We start from the raw sequence: 17,791 nt of genomic DNA, 5'->3' as shown, positions 1-17,791 counted from the left end.
AGTTATCACATCTCATAAATAACCTAACAATATTTTGCTGTGCTAATTTTATTTCATCACTCCCAAGGACAAAATGGTGGTAACAGACCTGGTCAACTTGAAATACAAAACTCAAATGCTAATTTAATTTATGTTCTTTTGCTTACAGAAATGAAAACAGAAAATTAAATAACTTCACCAATGGGGAAACATTTGCTTTTACTAGTCTTAAATCAAATAACACCTGCAAATGCAGAGTTGAAGGTTTTGTTCTTTTTTTTCAATCATACAAGCTGCTTGCTTGGAGAAGTGGGTTGGTTTTCTTTATGTTTGGGGGTTCTTTTGGTTTTGTTTTTAATTTTTTGAAATTTAATTTCAAATTAAAGAAAACTCAAGTATGGATATAGTCTTAATTATTGATTCTAATATAGTAATGTCCTCTGTAAAAGTTCACTAGCACATTATTTACGTCTTGTACTGGAAAACCAGCAATAAAAATCAAAAGCCCAGCCCTAGCAGTTTTAATAAGACTGTAACAAGTATTTTTTGAGCAGTATAACTGGCTCCAAAACATTACAGTAAAGTATCCATATGCTTGTCAAAACTTGAAAGATACACTTTCAGATTTTTTTTATATATATATATATATATACACACACATATATATATGCACACATATATATATATAGGCACATACACATGAAAATGTCTCAAATCAGAGTGTTTTATGTATGTAGCAAAATTGTTACACTGAGAGTACTGTCAGGAATGTTGGAATGTAACTAATAATCTTACTTTTAAATAACTTTCTTCTTTTTTTTTTTTTTTTTACTAAATAGACAAATTCTTGATAATCAGGATAAAAACCATATGTCCATGTATTCATATTATAACTTAAAAACTTCTCTGGAACATGTGAAATATTGCTATTTTTCATTCTGTCAAAACATCTGGATTTCAGTGGTTTTATAGCACAAATGGCTTGTTCAGAGTATAGCCTTTCCCCATTTAAAAAAATTTATACACCCATTTCATTCTCATCACATGGCTAGCATATGTTTCATGCCAACTTTATTCAAGGCCAAAACCTGTCGTAACTCATCAGGCCAATGATTTATTATAGGAATGTAAAGCAAAGCAAAAAAAAAAAAAAGATCTAATCAAGTCAGTCAAAAAAAATTCTCCTAAATACCAAAACTTCCACACTATTCCGAGAAGTGAAGAAATAAATTACTATCAGATTCCCAGTTTCTGTCATAATGGAAAAGAAGTAGAAGAAAAGAAATAAAGGATGAAGAAGTTAGCTTAGTTTCTGTATGATCTGTCATTGTAAGCGAAGTTTTCCAAAACCAGTAGATGAGATAAGAGCAAGTAAGGAATGCAGACTATTGAAATATTTCTCTTTCCAAAAAAATAACCAAACAAAAAACAGCTTACCCCACGAAGGCACTGTTGAAAACACGGTTGCTTTAAATTAAGGCTGTTACATTTGCAAGCACATTTCCTCCTGAGGCTTGCTCACCATTTGCCTCTTATTTCTAATAAAACTTGGAGATAGTAGAGGTAGATGATCATTATTCAGCTCCTTTTATATATAAGGAGACAGATGCAAAATAAAAACAATTTTTTACTTTCGGGCAGGTGATATAATCTTTTGGGTTTGGGTTTTTTTCCCCAGTAAAGGCCTGAAGTATATACAGATAGACCCTAATTTGTCTCTTCCAGCTTTCTAGCAAAAGGTTTGCTGCAGCATTCATCTAATGCTACTGTCTTTTACTTTCCTCAAATGTTTTATTGCTATAAAATTCAATCATTGCCACTTAACATTAGTACTGTCTCAAAGGCAGTGAGAAGGCAACCAACTGAGCAAGTGTGAAGTGAGGATTTGCCAGCAGAATGCTAGAAAAACATTCCTATTGCAGATACAGGTATTGTACACCTTCTCCTAGGCATTACCTGCACCTGTTGCACGGCACCAGTGGGAGTGGCCGGTCTCTGAGACAGAATGACTCCAGGGAGCGGCAGAGGAAATGACTGGGGGTCTAAACCTGTCTGAAGAAACCTGCTGAAGATGGAGATGACACGAAACTGGACCGTACAGTGACAGATGAGCCTGACTTTGTGAAGGAATGACAGCAACGAGATGACAGCGAGGTGGGCAGAGTTCAGGAGCTGGATGAGCCCACTAGGAATGAAGTTATGTGTCACAGTTGGGGCAACCAAGTAAGGTCACTGCTGTCAGCAGACGGAAGATGTTGCTTTTCCTCTGCACCTCCTCTGGCACTTTGCCAACCCAGCAGTGAGCCACCCAATTCACAAATCTAATGTCTTCTTCACAAGTAAAAATGCATTATGATTTTATCAATTTAATTTGGGTGAAAACTGGTGTGATTTCACCTGAGGAAGAGCAGCAGCCTACAAGCTTTGGACAGTACAGATGACTAAAGAATAGAGCACAGGATGACACTGTCAAGGGACAACATGGAAGACAGACTGTGATTTCTTGGAAGAGAGGCCACCTTAGGAGAACTAAGAAAGGTAATGCTCATAAGCAGATATTATAAAGCCAATAACTCAAAACAAGCATGCCCACCTCAAGGTTTTGAAATGCCTTAGGAAGGTGCCCCTTATTCCTCAAGTGCCAGTCTACACTAGATGATAACCCTTTGCTGGTATCAATTTCCACACTTGCTCAAGAAATAAAGGACAGTGGCAAATCTAACCATTTTAATTCTGAAGAAACCATGCAGATTATCAGCGTGGGGCACACAACAGAAACCAATGGGTTCTCCATAGTCTACTTCCTTGAAAATTTGGAAAATCTTTCCCTAGATACTTTACTTTCAAGTATATCAATCTTGTAACACTGGGAAATGTAAAGATGAAGTTTATGCTTGCAACCTTAATTCTGTCTTTTGCATCTATACATTATTTATACAGTACTTAAACAAGTGATCAAACGCTATTTCCACTGGACATCTGCATCAATGCAGAGCAAGGCAAAAGTTTGAAAAAGAATAAAAATATTTAATACAGGAGCATATTTCTTATATTCCTTTAGCTGTGTATGCCAGAAGGTAAACAGTAACCAGAAACAGCAAGCAAGCAAAGTTAAACTGCTAACAAACACAGCAGAAAAATGATCACCAGGACAGTATTTTATCCCTGTTTTCAACAGTGATGCTAAAAGAATGAGCACTGCCAGCAGTTCAAGGGAGGTAATTCTTAGCCTCTACTCAGCCCTAGTGAGGCTGTCTCTGGAGTGCTGTGTTGAGTTCTGGGCTTCTCAGTACAAGAGAGACATGGAGCTCCTGGAGTGGGTCCAGCAGAGAGCTACGAAGATGATTAGAGGACTGGAGCATCTCTCCTAAGAGGAAACGCTCAGGGAGCTGGGCCTGTTTAGCCTTAAGAAGAGACAACTGAGAGGGAATCTCATCAACAAATAGAAGTATCTGAAGGGAAGGTGTCAAAAGGAAGAGCCAAGCTCTTCTCAGTGGTGGCAACCACTAGGACAAGAGATAATGGGCAGGAATTGACGCACAGGAAGTGCCACTTGAACATGAGAAAGAACTTCTTCACTGTATGAGTGACCGAGCACCGGAAGAGATTGCCCAGAGAGATTGTGCAGTCTCCCCTATTTGATATATTCAAGAACTTGACACAATCCTGTTGAATGGGCTCTGTGATGACTCTGCTTGAGGAGGGAGGTTGGACCAGATGACCCACTGTTGTCCCTTCCAATCTCACCCATTCTGTGATTCTGTGAGTTCATAACAGCGTGTGCTGATTTAAAGAAGGTCCTGTTTCTTTTCTTGACAACATACTCCCACCACTTATACCGGCTCCAGCCTTCTTCAGACCCTTCCACAAGACACTGTTATGGCAGAGGATAACGAAACAAAAAAGCTGCATAACCTGCCAGATACATGAGTTAAATCAATTCACAGAACTGAATAGGAGGCAAGAGAGGAGAGTAGTATCTTCCCAAGCTGCAGAAAACTTACATCCACCCAGCTGCCAGCCAAACTGCAAATGCCACATTCTGGAACTGGTCTCTAATTGTCTGGATATCAGATTTGCCAATATATGCAGTTCTAAACCGCAGATATGACGAGCATACACCTTTACGTCTGAAGTCAATATGAGCTGCTTTTGGAACACATGAGGAAATGCTAAGCATTTGGAAACCTTCTGGCAGTAACCTGTGAATTAGCTCCCACTTGCAACATGAAGAGATGATCGCATCCTTCTCACCATTAAGATTAAACGCTAGTTTAGAAATACATTTATCAGAGCAGTCAGTGTTACAGAAAAGCTCCAGAGAAAAATGAGTACCTGTCTGCACTGCCAGGCTCCCTGTTCTTGTAAATAAGGCCCAGCATAAGGATACAATAAAGTACTCTGCAGCCACTCATAACTTAATATGGCTTATTCTAAAAACCCAATGAAGCAGAAAACTTGTGGAAAAAATGATGTCAGGAGATATATACACACACCGAAAGGGCTAAAGTAGATTCACAGAAGACAGACTTCACAATCCAAATGTTCCTTTTACACAGCTATGAGCACTCCATTTTTAGAAGCCTTTGAATCCACACAGATATAGGTGAAACACTCATCGTTAACTCTGGTTATCTACAAGGGTTATTTCTCAGCAAAAATGTAAATCAACCAGTGATGCCGTTACCAAGAAAAATCTGGAACGACGTAACGCCACATAGCGCGGTGTGAGCCTTCGTACAGCCAAAGAGTAGAACGTGGACGGAGCTGCATAACCACAACCTGTTGCCCTGCCCATCCTGAGAGCACACAGCCTTAGGTGATACTAAGAATAAAAAGCAGGAACAACAGCTCCATCCCCCCACATCAGCCTATCTGCTGACATTTTCAGAGACTGGAGTGATGGGGATACAACATGCCCAAGCAAAACTCAATGGGAACACCAAAGATGACACTTCATGAGGTATCAGGAGAATGCACATGCTAAAGGTTTGCGAGGCACCCAGACAGAACAGTGATGAACAATCCAGAAAAGCCCACAGAAGTGTGTCCTCAATATTAATTCACTTTTACTAATGACACAACTTGCAGTACATCTCAGTAAAAGCTGTCAAACTATCAAAGGACATAAACAGTTCACTTTGAAATAAAAATACATAAATGTCTAAACAACTGCAATACATAAATATGAAAAAAATTCCTCTACCATTTGCTTGGTGCTCTCAATAACAGCAGTGCATCCCAATTAGCTCATCAAAAAACACCGGAGAACACAAGTGCTGGAGGCACGGCACTAAAAGTCTGCAAAGACAAAATTTCTCAACTCTCACATTGCCTACAGAAGCACAGCCCTGTCCAACCACCTATTCCAAACCTCCACCTTTTCCCAAATTCCAGTTTACTTGCAGAAAGTTTTAAAAACCAACAAATTCCCATTACTCTGGACTGACACGCTGAACTGCACAAGAGGTGTCGCATCAAGCAACGTACCAGCAGCTCTTTGTCTCACACCGTGAGAGAGGCACCGCTTTGGCTTTTCCTCTGACCTGACTTGCAAAACAAGACAAGTCACAGGGCAAAAGCACAGAGGCTCCTACTTGGCATCCTGCCAGCTAGCTGTAACAGATTTTGGTACTGTGTTGTTTTATATATAGCAAGAAGCAGGTCTCAGCCTTCTGCTCAAGCTTCAGATTTCCAAATGGTGTGAGGAGTAATTGCTTGTAGAACAGGCTAATTCTGAAGTGAAAGAGGGCAATGGCAATGGTGTGAGCAAAACTGGCAGTGATACCTGATGTCAATCAGCAGGGAAAGAAACGGAATGTCTGTGGATTGTCGTGTGAATTAAAACAAGACTATTTCAGAGAGAAGAAAAAACCTAAGGTAAAAATTGCATGAGACTGGACCATCACCCCTTTGATGTTTTAGATCTTCAGTGCCACCCACCATCCTGTTTCCATCTACATGGGTGCACCTGTGAGCATCTGTAACTGCATAAGAGTTATTTAAGGCAAGTTAGCAAAAACGAAAACACCAGCTTCTCAAAATATCCCCGAGAGACCACAAAGAGCAGAAAGGGAAGAAGAAAAAAAGAGCAGTAAAGTATATAACCTGGCAGACTTGAATGGCTTTACCATACAAAACTTGGGTAAAATGCAAATTAAGGAAACAAACATCTATACCAGAGTAAAAGAAAAAAAAAAACAACCAAAAACAGGGGATGGGGCATAAAAGAACCTAAAATCTGATAGCCTATAACTATCTCTAAGGTTAAAAATTAACACAAAATTCTCACTAAGCTCTCAGCACGTAAATATTATGACTGAAGAGAAGGCATTATACCTAAAGAAACTGAAGACATTTAAAAAACTTAACTACTATTAAAAGCTATTATGAAGCAATTAACATGTTAATTTGAATAGAAAAAAAAATCTAAAGAAAAATACTGTGTACTTACTATCATTTAGTGTTGTGAAGTCCAAGAATCGATATTCATAGCAAACATCTATCTTGGTTTCTACCTGAGGCCTCTTCAAAGTTGAATAGATATTACCAGGTCGTTTTTCATCATGCTTCTCTAGTTTGTTCAATCCACAACCCATTTCAGCAGCTCCTGATACAAAGATAGGGAAAGGGAAAAGGGAAAACGCATAAACACGATTAATTTTTACTTTTTTCTTTCTGGTTTCATGCCCTACACTAGCACATTTGGGGATTTTTAATTTTAAATACAAGTTAACTACAAACTATATGAAATAGTATAATTAAATAAATGCTCAGATAGTAACAGAAGTATATAGTACTCATATCAACCCTCAGGCATGCTATTATTTTATTGGAAAATTGACAGTTTAATGCATGTATTTTGCATCTTTCAAAGGTATTCAATAGTATACTCTGGAAGACACATATGCCATTATAAAAAGTAGCTGAAAATCCAAAATAACTTGCTAATATAAAGGTTGACAACTTAATAATAATTTCTATATATGCAACTACTATGAGAGCAGCTAGTATTAAGCTTTACACAGATCTGTGTAACATTAAAATTCGTATCTAGCCTTCTAATTCAATGGAAAAAGCAGGTCTGCAGAGAACTAACAGCATTTACAAAACAAACTCACTTCCTCCTGCCTCATTTTTTTAGGTAAACCACCGGAAATAATGGCACTTTCCAGAAGCCACGTTCAATACAAAAGAGGGGCATGGCTACAGAACTGGACTAGATAAATACGTTTCTCTTTAATAAGCTGCTAGTCCACAAGATTTTAAAAGATTACTTCTGACAACCATTCCTGCTACACACTAAATGTTTCTCAATATCCCGCACATTATGGCTTATCTGAGTATGAAAGAATGGAAGAACTGCCTGGTTAAAATACTTAGATGATCCAAACTCTCTCATTCCTCTCACCAGCATTGGTGGGACTGAAGCAAATTATTTCAACCAGCAGCAAGTATGAAACAATAAAGACAGATCAAGTAGGTTTTTCATTACAACCCACCCAGCATCCTGCCTCCACCTACATGGAGAAACTCATGCTTTTGGGATGGAGAGGGAAACGCAGAATTAACACTCAGTAGTGACAGAGTGGCTCCCCCAGGCCATTCCACACCCCTCAAGGCATGGGATCCATTCAGTGTAAAGAAACTGCACAGAGCATCAGGAAGATCAGTGTCACAGCCTCCCTGCAACCTCCAGTGTACAGCAATGAGCACGTGAAAAACTTCAGTCACAGACTAGGGCTGCCTTTACCTTGACAGTTAATAAACCTAAAGAAGAAAATGAAAACCTTGTTCAGATTGCCCATCTCCAAAGAGCTGCTTGCAAGCTCATGCCACAGGTCCATCCCCCAAATGCTTAGAAAGTTAAGTCAAATTTCCAGCCTCAACATATTTGGAATCTACTTCAAGAAATTTATTTATAATTATATTGTGCTCTAACTTTTATACATTTTTTCACTCCGTCATATTTCCTTGTGAAATCATTCTTATTAATAATTACCAAATCCCTTAGCATATTTTGCTAGGACAAATGTTCTCAAGTCCTGTTCTGCCATTTCCAAGACAGGATCTCTGTTCCCTTCACCACCCCACTCACTCTCATTTGCATCACTGTTCTCATTTCTCTACATGAACACAGGTGACCATATGCTCAAAAAGAGATCTTAACAAGGCTTATTAAAATAACATTGATGCTTCCTTGTCTCTACTGCAAATAACACACCTACTGCACCCAAGATCATCACTCACAGCTAAATCATCACGTTCACAGTTTACTGTCAACTTCCCAGCAGACAAAGAACCTGTTTCTCTTTATTTTTATCCAACACAGCTAACTGAGAAGTTTCCAACTCATCCCTCATAACTTTGCTATATTTCTTTGCATTTCTACTGCTCAGTAATAATCTCATCCCATTCTCCTGCATTCCTGGAAGAAAGAGCTGGAAGTCTTTCCAGGCTCAACAATACCACCCATCTTCTGATCATCTGCAGAGTCCATAAATGCATACTTACATCTTCTTGCAAAGTCACTAATAAATAGATCAAAACTGGACTGACCAACACACCAAACTTGAAAAAAGCAACATAGTAAATATTTGATGACACAAAACCTGGAAACAGAAAAAAACATTTCCTAGAAAGACCTGCAGCATCAAAAAAAGTGGATGACGCATCATATGTGTTCCTGAAGTTTCAATATTTGGTGGATTCATCCAACAGAAAACAACCTTCCCTGATTACTTTGAGAGAAAAGTAAAAACTACTTTAACAATTTCTACCAATGAAATCAAGGTTTGTGACTTTTTTTTCTCATTTGGCATTTAATGTTGAAAATCCCCAGGATCTTTTTATTTTCCCAAAGTGATACTTTCTACCATTTTTTTTTTTTTTGGTAGTAACAAGTACTACCATCTTTGTATATACAGCAGGTTCTTTTGTCTGCCTGTGCAATATTATTAGCTTCAGTTTAAAATGTTATTTATTTTAATACACAAACATCTACCACATATTAATGAGCCTAACAAGATACTAGGCATTTTTCCATGAGCTGTAATGGAATACATCTAGCAGCATACTTGTGCTAGTAAGGAATTGAGATAGTAGTAAGTATTAGAAAGTGTATCAAATTTCCTGTTTCAGCAGTAGGCCAGTAATTCTTATACATCTTAAGTACACGGGACAGCACTTCATAAGGAAAAGAACTCCATTTCAGAGGTCATTAGGCCACAGTGCCTGCAACTTTTGGTTATACAAATAGTCTGAAATCCACAGGACTCTTCAGAGAGTGATGGCAGCAGAAGTAGGCCTCAGGGACTCAGTATTTCACATTGTGGAGAGTTGCATTCTTTCCTAAATTGGGGTGAAAGTGCTAGAAAATACAAGACTGTGCTTCCAGCAGCAGCCACAGACACTCTCCTGTGCCTCTCCAGCAAGCATTTCCTCAGCCCTTTGGAGAAAAACTGGTCAACCCTCATTGTCCATGTGAGCGATGACCTCGGCGAACACTGCCAACCCACAAGCCATTCAGCATGGGATACCTGCCCAATTGGAAATGGACTGAAAACACCCTTTTTTTGGTGCTAATTCCCTAGTGATTGCTTACTAGAAGACTGATTTTCATCTTTGTGCTGCTTGGCTAAAATTTCAATCAATATCTTTGAAGATAAATGCTTCCTCGCATTTCATTAAGTATACACACTTATGTTACTTAAAGTATGGAAAAGGATGATGGAAAAGAATGTTTTCTCTTGAAAAAAAATGAGGGATTGAGAGAAAAAATTAAGCTTCACAACATCACAACCTTTTCCACCGTAATTAGGATGCAAGTCCTACAGCAGTAGAAAACAAATCTTAAAAAATTAAGTTCCTACTTTAATACAGGAGTCTAAGTATTAAAATAGTTCCAGAGATGTACAAATACTTAAAGTTTTCTCAAATATGCTGGTGATGTATATATGACAAGTCACTACTGAATCACCAGATTCTCCTCAAAGTTATCCCACAAACTTCCTACTGAGACAGCTTGCCTTATAACTTTCCAAAGACTTTCAACATTAGTTATTACCCTCTTCCTTTCATTTGCAGCAAAGTTAGTGCTGTTCAGAGTCTTCCCACCATCATCTGACAAAATCTCCTTGCTTTTCAGTTACAAATTCGGTTGCCAACAGGACATTATTCACCTTATTAATTTTCTACACTGGAGTTATCAAAGAGTGCTGTAAGAAATATTCATCACTGATGTATTCAAAGTAACCTAAACACATTTCAATCTACTTTTTCAGGAGGTATGTTATTTGGCTACAAGGGATGTTTAAGGTTACTGTACAACTTATATTTATCCTGGCTTTCTATACTTGCATGTGAATTCCACTTTTTTTTTACTCATATTAAAACAAAATATTATCACTAATATCCACTTTTTAGTAAATTGAAAAATAATTCTTCAAAAACACTACCAAATTTTCAAATTCTTTTTGCTCTGCAGTAGGTTCTAAGACACACATTTTCTTTCTCATGAATGCAAAAATTAATTATCAAGTCACAAGTTCCTTACTTACAAGAAATACCTTCAAAAAGTAACATCTAACGAAGAATATTAACCACTAAAATTAAGATTTAGCTATGAGTTCTTACAACTACACATGCCAGAAAAACTAATTCTGTCAATAAACTCACTTAGATTGCAAATTATCTTACACATGCTTTCTGATCTTGTTAATCTCAAATTTTTCATGTGTTCAGCCATGTGATGATAAAACTAGAACTGAAACCCAAATCTAACAACAGATTGGGTTTTTTTAGTCTGTATCTCGCTTTAATTCTGAAAAGCATCAAAAATAGAAGGTACAATGAGTTGCTGAACAACAGCAAAGCCTAGTCAATTAATTCTTAAGTTTCTCTTGTGAATGACAGCAAAGGCCTTCACTGGTTAGGGAAGGAGCAGCTTGCTTCTGCAAACCGAGTTCAAAAATGTAACCCAGAATTCATACAACCCAAGCAAATGTCCAACTTGCAAGCCACAGAAAAAGCCTCTTGCTGCCACCTCCTCCTTCCCATTACTCATGAATTTCAGGAGTAGAGGAGCTCTGTGGAGCATCTGGAAAACAGGATAGAAACTCACCCTAGCATGGCACATGACCTCCCTGTGAACACTCCTTCCCAAAACAGGTTTTATTGAAACCTTTGCCATGAAAAAAGCCAAAAAATGACAACAAATTGTACTCAGCAAGAGAAAAAAAAAATCCAACAATATTTCCATTTTTAATCACCTCTGTGACCCACGAAAATTAGTGTATCTCAAATATAACATCAGAATTTTTACAGCTTTTATAGAGATGCACAGAGTTCTCAACTACTGATCTCTGAACCTAAGCTTTCTAAAATAACCTCTGGAGCTTGGGTTTGCTTTCTCACACTGCTAGGGTGTGTCCAAAATAGATTAAATACAACAAGCTCAGAATTAGCAAAGAACAATAAGGATAAAATAACACCATGTAGCTAACAACTTATTTTCTTGTTAATAGTTATTCAAGCCCCAGAATTGCTTTTCAGCAGGAAAAGAGCCCAAAGAAAAGGAAGAGGAAAAAAAAAAACCTTTCCTTTGATCTGATTTTCTGTTTGGAGTTTTTGGGGAACAAATTAAACTAATTTTCTGATTTATTGATCCATCCTTTCATGAAACTCCATAACAATTTATCTTCAAGGAATAATAATGAAAATTACACTGAAATGTAACAGAACCACATGGCTAATGGAAGCTTGACTACATTACCAGAGTAAGTAATTTAAGGGATTTTTATCAATTAAGTACATATTGGCTAAATAGTTTATTTCAACTGTATCAATGCATTGTGTCGATGACTACTTAGGGGGATAATTTGAAAAGAATTCTGATGCAATTCTTTTAAATACTTATAATATTAGAATCAACTGCTAAGTATATAGCATTAGATAGAATATTCTAACAAACATATAAATGTAATATGCTACCATATGAAATAGAACCAAGGTAATTTTAGTATTTACAATGTGCTATATGGACAATTCATGCTAGTCAGCTTGTTTTTAAGCACAATTAGTGAAAATAAGTTTTCCTGCATTAGTATTTTTAAAGTGTTTATTGTCCAGGACTAGTGACTGCATTCTGTAAGGTTTATCACAAATTATTTTTTAAAATACATATAATAACTTACTGCTAAAGTTCCTTTCACAAAATTATGGAATATAGTATTCTTACTGATGAGTGCAGCAGCTGGGAAACAAGATAACTGGAATGTATTAATAGGTTTTCTCTCTTGATTTTGTTTAAGACCTTTTATCCTCGTTCCTCCTTTCATGGGTAATACTTAGGTACCTCACAGGGATGCTAGAAGGCATTTACAAATAATTACAGGACTTCACATTTGTTGTGTAGTAATGAGACATGCTTATTTTCTTAAACCTTCACTCCTGCAATCCTGACCTTTCCATTTTCAACATAATAAGCACTTCATGCTCAGTTCACTTGCTAGCATGTGGTCACTTAATTCTTGCATCCTTCCCACTCTGCAAAAAACCAGAGTGTTTAGTCCCCCACTCAGCTCTGAACAAAACCTGAGAGAGCTTGCAAATTATGGTCAAGTCCCTTTCCTAGCATAGTTAAAGCAATGAAGCAGAGGAGGAATAACAAGGCAAAAAACCAGCATAACTGAAGCAAAGAATTAAGAACATCAGACCTGACAAACTGGGTGTACAAACAAACAAAGAAAGCAGAATAGTACGCCAGGATGATCCTTTGTCAGTTCCTAGAACAGAACCCTGTCCGTGACATATCCCCATTTTTCCTGCCCTGGCTTACCACTGCATAGGTTTTTTCTGAGATTACACTGTTTAAGAGGGAAATTCCTTACCAAGAGATACATTGGAAAAAAAAGGAAGATCAAGTGGGTGTTACCAGAGGAAAGTATGTAAGCATATACTCAATAAATATTGAAATAATTTTTATTTGTGGAGATGGATCTTTTGTTTAAGTAACTTAAGTTTACCAAACAACTTGAAAGATTCTTAAATACTTACTTTGAAAATACAAGGAATAATTACCATAAATCCCATAATTACCAATAGTCCCATCTATTGTTGGATGTTACAGTTGACCAATTTTTTTTCACCATATACTTACAAGTTTGAGCAGTGCTGTCAGGATTTTAGACTGGAGGCTGATAACTAAATCTCAGCTTACAGAAAGGTTGGTGAAAGAATAATCCCAGATTTATCCTTTATCATTGATTTGATTTAAATTAAACTGCAGAGCAACCCAAGTAAATCTGCAATTAAGGTTTCCAATTTCTAAAAGCAAATCTCAAAAACTAAAGAATTCATCAGTGAGATGAACAGGAACAAACAGGAGGATGTGAGCACAGGGGAGGTCTGGAACATGTTTAAACTATAATATGAGTATCTGCAGAACTTAGAACCCAAGAAAGTGACAAGAGGATTTGTAAGAAGGTTTCCAGACACAGCAAGATGACTTACTTAATAAAGAAGGAAAGCTAGAAAAAGCAGAGAGATGTCAAGGGACAGGAACAAAGTTCAGCAGAGGAAACTATAGTCTTGGATCAAGAAACACCAGCATGAAATGAAATGTGCCAGAAGCCAAGGCAAGTTGGAGAGGTCAAAGATAGCACAACTCAACAGAAGCAGAACACAAATCAGGACTAACCTGGACTCATACCAAAAACTCTGGATGCCCTGTCATAATGAACTGCATTTCTGTGATTAAAAACCAAACTATTGCATCGGGTTTGGTACTGTCTCCCTGGGAGACAAGAAAATGTACTGACTACACAAAAAAAATGGAGAAGAACATAATTTGGTCAATTAAGACAACTGCTAGTCTAGCCTCAAGAGTTTCTAAGCTTGAGGAACAAAGTAATACATGGATAAATACGATATGGATTCCGTAAAGTTAGAACAGTAAAGTAGACCCTGACAGGTCTTGTATACCCAAGTCACAAAGAAAGCACAGCCCTAGCATGCAGCATGTCAAATAACACGCCACCATGATAACATGATTTCAACAAACTCTTATTAGGTGCTATTGTCCTTACTGCAGTGTTTAAAACACTGACTTGGGCTCAACTCTGCTGCCCTGTATAACACACACTTACTTTGCTCTGTGCTGTCCCTGGGCCTGCAGGTCATCAGGCCACCTCTGTGGGCTTCCTGCCCATAACCAGGGGCTGCCATCAGCCACACTTAACCCTCTCTAGGGAAACAAAGCTGGGGTTTGTGTGTGTGCATGTGGGGAAGAGCAAACAGGATCAGGGAGAACTGATAGAGGAGGAAGTCAAGTTGTGTTAGTGTTGGGGAGCAATCTGAGGAACAGTAGGCTGGTGGGAGACCCTTGTTTTCTACCCTACCCACATCCCCCTGTAATGCTCATCCAAAATATCTCATACTTGGTGATACCACGATGCTGTCTTTCAGCACAGCAAAAGATTCAAACAGTACCTCATATTTCTAGAAAATACTTTCACACAGGGTATTTCTGGTCAAGATAACAGTGTTAATGTCACTGAACAAGGCACAGGTAAAATTTATCTCAAAACACCACATGCAAATGTTCAAGCAAGTTGCCTCCCCCGAAGACAGGAGACTACAAAAATGCTAAGAAGGACTAGAGAACTACCCTGAAAAACATAAGGGAAAATCACAGCAGCTAACATTTGTTGTCTAGAAAATAAAGACTGAATGAACCTGACAAAAGTATGTGTAGGAATGTTAGGAATCCAACTTTCCTTTAAAGTTAGCCCCAAACCACTCTGAATCCACAGAAAACAGGTATGAAAAACAGATGCATACTGCAATGTATGCACAGTTGCTTCAGGACAGTGAGTAAAACCATGGTAAAACACAAAACTAGACAAACTAGACAGTTCTATGCTTACTGCCTTTTGCCAGTTTGCCATGGAGCAAAACCCCAGCCAACTGATTGAGGGCAAAAGCTACAGTGGATCACTGGTGTCAGGTGTGAAACTGTGGAATCTCACGTAAAGCTGGGGATGGAATAATAGTTATGCCAATATTTTTTACTTATTTTAAATACAAACTTCATCAATTTTGATTTTTCTTCTTCACAAGTCTATGACTCCAGCTTTTACACCACAGAGTCTGAGACCACTTCATTATACCCAACATGGTATTTGCATTTCCCAGTACCGCAGCTCAGAACTCCCTTAGGTATTTAATCACAGCTGTATACAATCATTTCATGCTACATTCTCATTCTTGGAACAGGGAATGCCAGCATTCACAGGGTGGAAAGCCCCTTGTCTAATGTAACTAACTTGAGGTTAAGTCAGATTCCTAAAATAACCCTTCATTCTGAGACTTTTCTTTTTCCTTAGAGAAAACAGAAATTAAATATGATCAGAAATTAAATGTGATCACTAGCACTGTGATTGCCAGCAACTTGTTATTCACTACTAGAAGCTGAAATGGACTGGATTCATTAAAAATAAAACATAAAAGTAGATGTACAAAAAGATTTCCCCTCGTAAGCTGGAGATCAGCTAAGTCTTCATAATGTTAGTTATTCTCCTACTAAATATATAAATAAAATCTTTTTTTTTTAAAGGGAATAAAAACAGAAGTGGCATACAATCATACCACAGCTTCCAAAGTTTGGCTGAAAACATTAAAGAACATTCTGTCGGGTATAATTATATTGTTATCATTTTAAATCCAGCAATCGCTTTAGCACAACAGCCACCCCTACCAAGACCACAAGCGGGCTCCAGCACCGCTCCCCGTCCTGCCACACAGCAGCCTCTGGTTCAGCTCGTTTCCTGGGTCCGAGCTGGAAGCGCTCTGGAGGGAAGCACGCTCAGGCGTAATGGAAAACAAATGTCTCCTATTAATTATTAGACTAAGCTGAAAGTACCACAGAAGAGCTCTAAAAGTCCATCCAACTAAATTCCCCTTTTCCAGAAACACATAGGCTGTGAGAAGAGGCTGCTCTGACAAGAATTCAGATAAACCAGAGATGTATTTCATACTCAGACGTACAAATGCTGACCCCATGGTCATCCTGCCTCTCTTTACATTCCAAGAAAAACGTGCTGAAACAGCATCGAGAAGTCTAAAAGGCATTAAAACTAGAAAACAGCGACCTGTAAAAGCCCAAACCCCAGCCAGCCACACGGCAGCACGCCCCGGCACCGCCGCCTCCAGGTGCCCGGCATGTAAGAGGGCGCCGGGCTGGGCGGGCGGACACCCGGCTCCTCTCAGAGCTCCGCTCCCGGCTCTGCCCCACGGCGGCCACGGCTGGACACGGACTTCCGCGCTGGCTGGGAGAGACTGCCGGCACTGCCGCCTGCGGTCCCCCCGGGCCGAGCCCGGGGGTCTCTGCACACACGGGCTGACAGGACGGCGTCTTCCCGGGCGGGCTCCGCTTCGGCCCCTCGGCAGGACCGCGGCGGGCGGACCCTTCGGAGAGGCTGCACAGAGCGCAACCCGCCGGGGAGCGGGCAGGAGGCAGTGCCCCTCTGTGCCCCGCGAGGCTCTCCAGCAGCCCCTTCCTATCCAGGGCACGCCGGGCCAGCCCGCGCCCCGCTCGGAACTTCGGGAGCCAGAGCACCGGGACGAGCCGGAGCCCCAGAGCGGTTTTCCTCTCTCCGCGCCGACCCTGCCCAGCAGCAACCCCCTCCCGCCCCCTCGCCGAGTTTGCCCGCTGGGCCGGAGGGGTGCGCGGCGGTACCTGGGGCAGGCGGCGGGCGAAGCGCAGCCCGGCGGTGCTGAAGGATGCCCGGCGGGCGGAGACGGCCGGCCCCGCTGACAGCGCTTCCTCCTCCTCCTCTGGCTGCCGCCCGTGCCCGCCCGCCGCGCTCCGGGGCCGCTCCCCCCTCGGCTCCGCGACAGGGAGGTGCCGGGGCAGCGCCGCGCCGCCACACGGCCCCGCCGCCCGGCACAAAGTTTGTGCGGCGCAGCCCGGGGCGGCGGCTCCGCTCGGCGCTCAGCGCTCAGCCCGGCCGGGGGCCGCGGCCACTTCCTCTTCCTCCGAGCGGCGGCGCCGAGCCCCGCGCCCAGCCCGAGCCCGGGCAGCCGTGAGGGCAGCGCCGCTTCCCGCCCGCTCCTGCGACACGGCCCGAAGGCGGATTGCTCCGCCCGCCGGCCAGGGCGGGAAGTCCCCCCTGCACTGCCCGCCTCAGCCCACACCCCGGCCCAGGTACGGCTCCCCCATGTTCCCCCCCATCATCGCTGATGATACAAACTGGGAGGAGTGGCCGGTACCTCCGAGAGCTATGTGGTCCTTCAGAGGGACTTCGATAGGTTGGAGAGTTGGGCAGAGAAGAACCTTCTGAAATTCAGCAACATCAAATGTAGGGCCCTGCACCTGAAGAGGAATAAGACCCAGGCACCAGTACAGGCTGAGGGCCAACTTGATGGAAAGCAGCTCTACAGAGAAGAACCTGGGGGACAAGCAACTGTCCATGACCCAGCAGTGTGCTCTTGTGGCCAAGATGGTCAACGGAATCCTGGGATGCATTAGAAAGAGCATTGCCAGCAGGTCGAGGGAGGTGATCCTGCCCCTCTACTCAGCCCTTATGAGGCCACATCTGGAGTGCTGTGTGCAGTTCTGGGCTCCTCAGTACAAGAGAGACATGGAGCTCCTGGAGCAGGTCCAACAGAAAGCTACAAAGCTGGTCAAAGATCTGGAGAATCTCTCTTACAATGAAAGGCCAAGGGAGCTGGGACTGTTCAGTCTCGAGAAGAGGTGACTGAGAGGGGGCCTCGTTAATGTGTATAAATATCTAAAAGCTGGGTGTGAAGA

The 17,791-nt window shown here is 40.8% G+C and overlaps 1 protein-coding gene across 2 annotated transcripts in view; it reads right to left on the bottom strand.

Moving 5' to 3' along the window:
* RFTN1 (raftlin, lipid raft linker 1) overlaps positions 1-16,951 on the bottom strand; it is a 97,665-nt gene extending 80,714 nt beyond the window's left edge. Inside the window, exons 1-2 of one of the 2 annotated variants that reach the window (XM_064673670.1) lie at positions 16,718-16,951; positions 6,434-6,589 (exon numbers count right to left, since the gene is read on the bottom strand). In XM_064673670.1, coding sequence (XP_064529740.1) covers positions 6,434-6,578 — 145 coding nt within the window. In that variant the 5' untranslated portion in view covers positions 6,579-6,589; positions 16,718-16,951. The remainder of the gene's footprint in view (positions 1-6,433; positions 6,590-16,717) is intronic. The other variant, XM_064673660.1, reaches the window with a different exon arrangement.
* Positions 16,952-17,791: the final 840 nt, after the last annotated feature.

The sequence above is a fragment of the Pseudopipra pipra genome, chromosome 1, assembly GCF_036250125.1.
Source record: "Pseudopipra pipra isolate bDixPip1 chromosome 1, bDixPip1.hap1, whole genome shotgun sequence".
NCBI classification, from domain to species: domain Eukaryota; kingdom Metazoa; phylum Chordata; class Aves; order Passeriformes; family Pipridae; genus Pseudopipra; species Pseudopipra pipra.
Note: the sequence above shows the minus strand (reverse complement) of the source record. Positions and strands in the feature narration are given on the sequence as shown.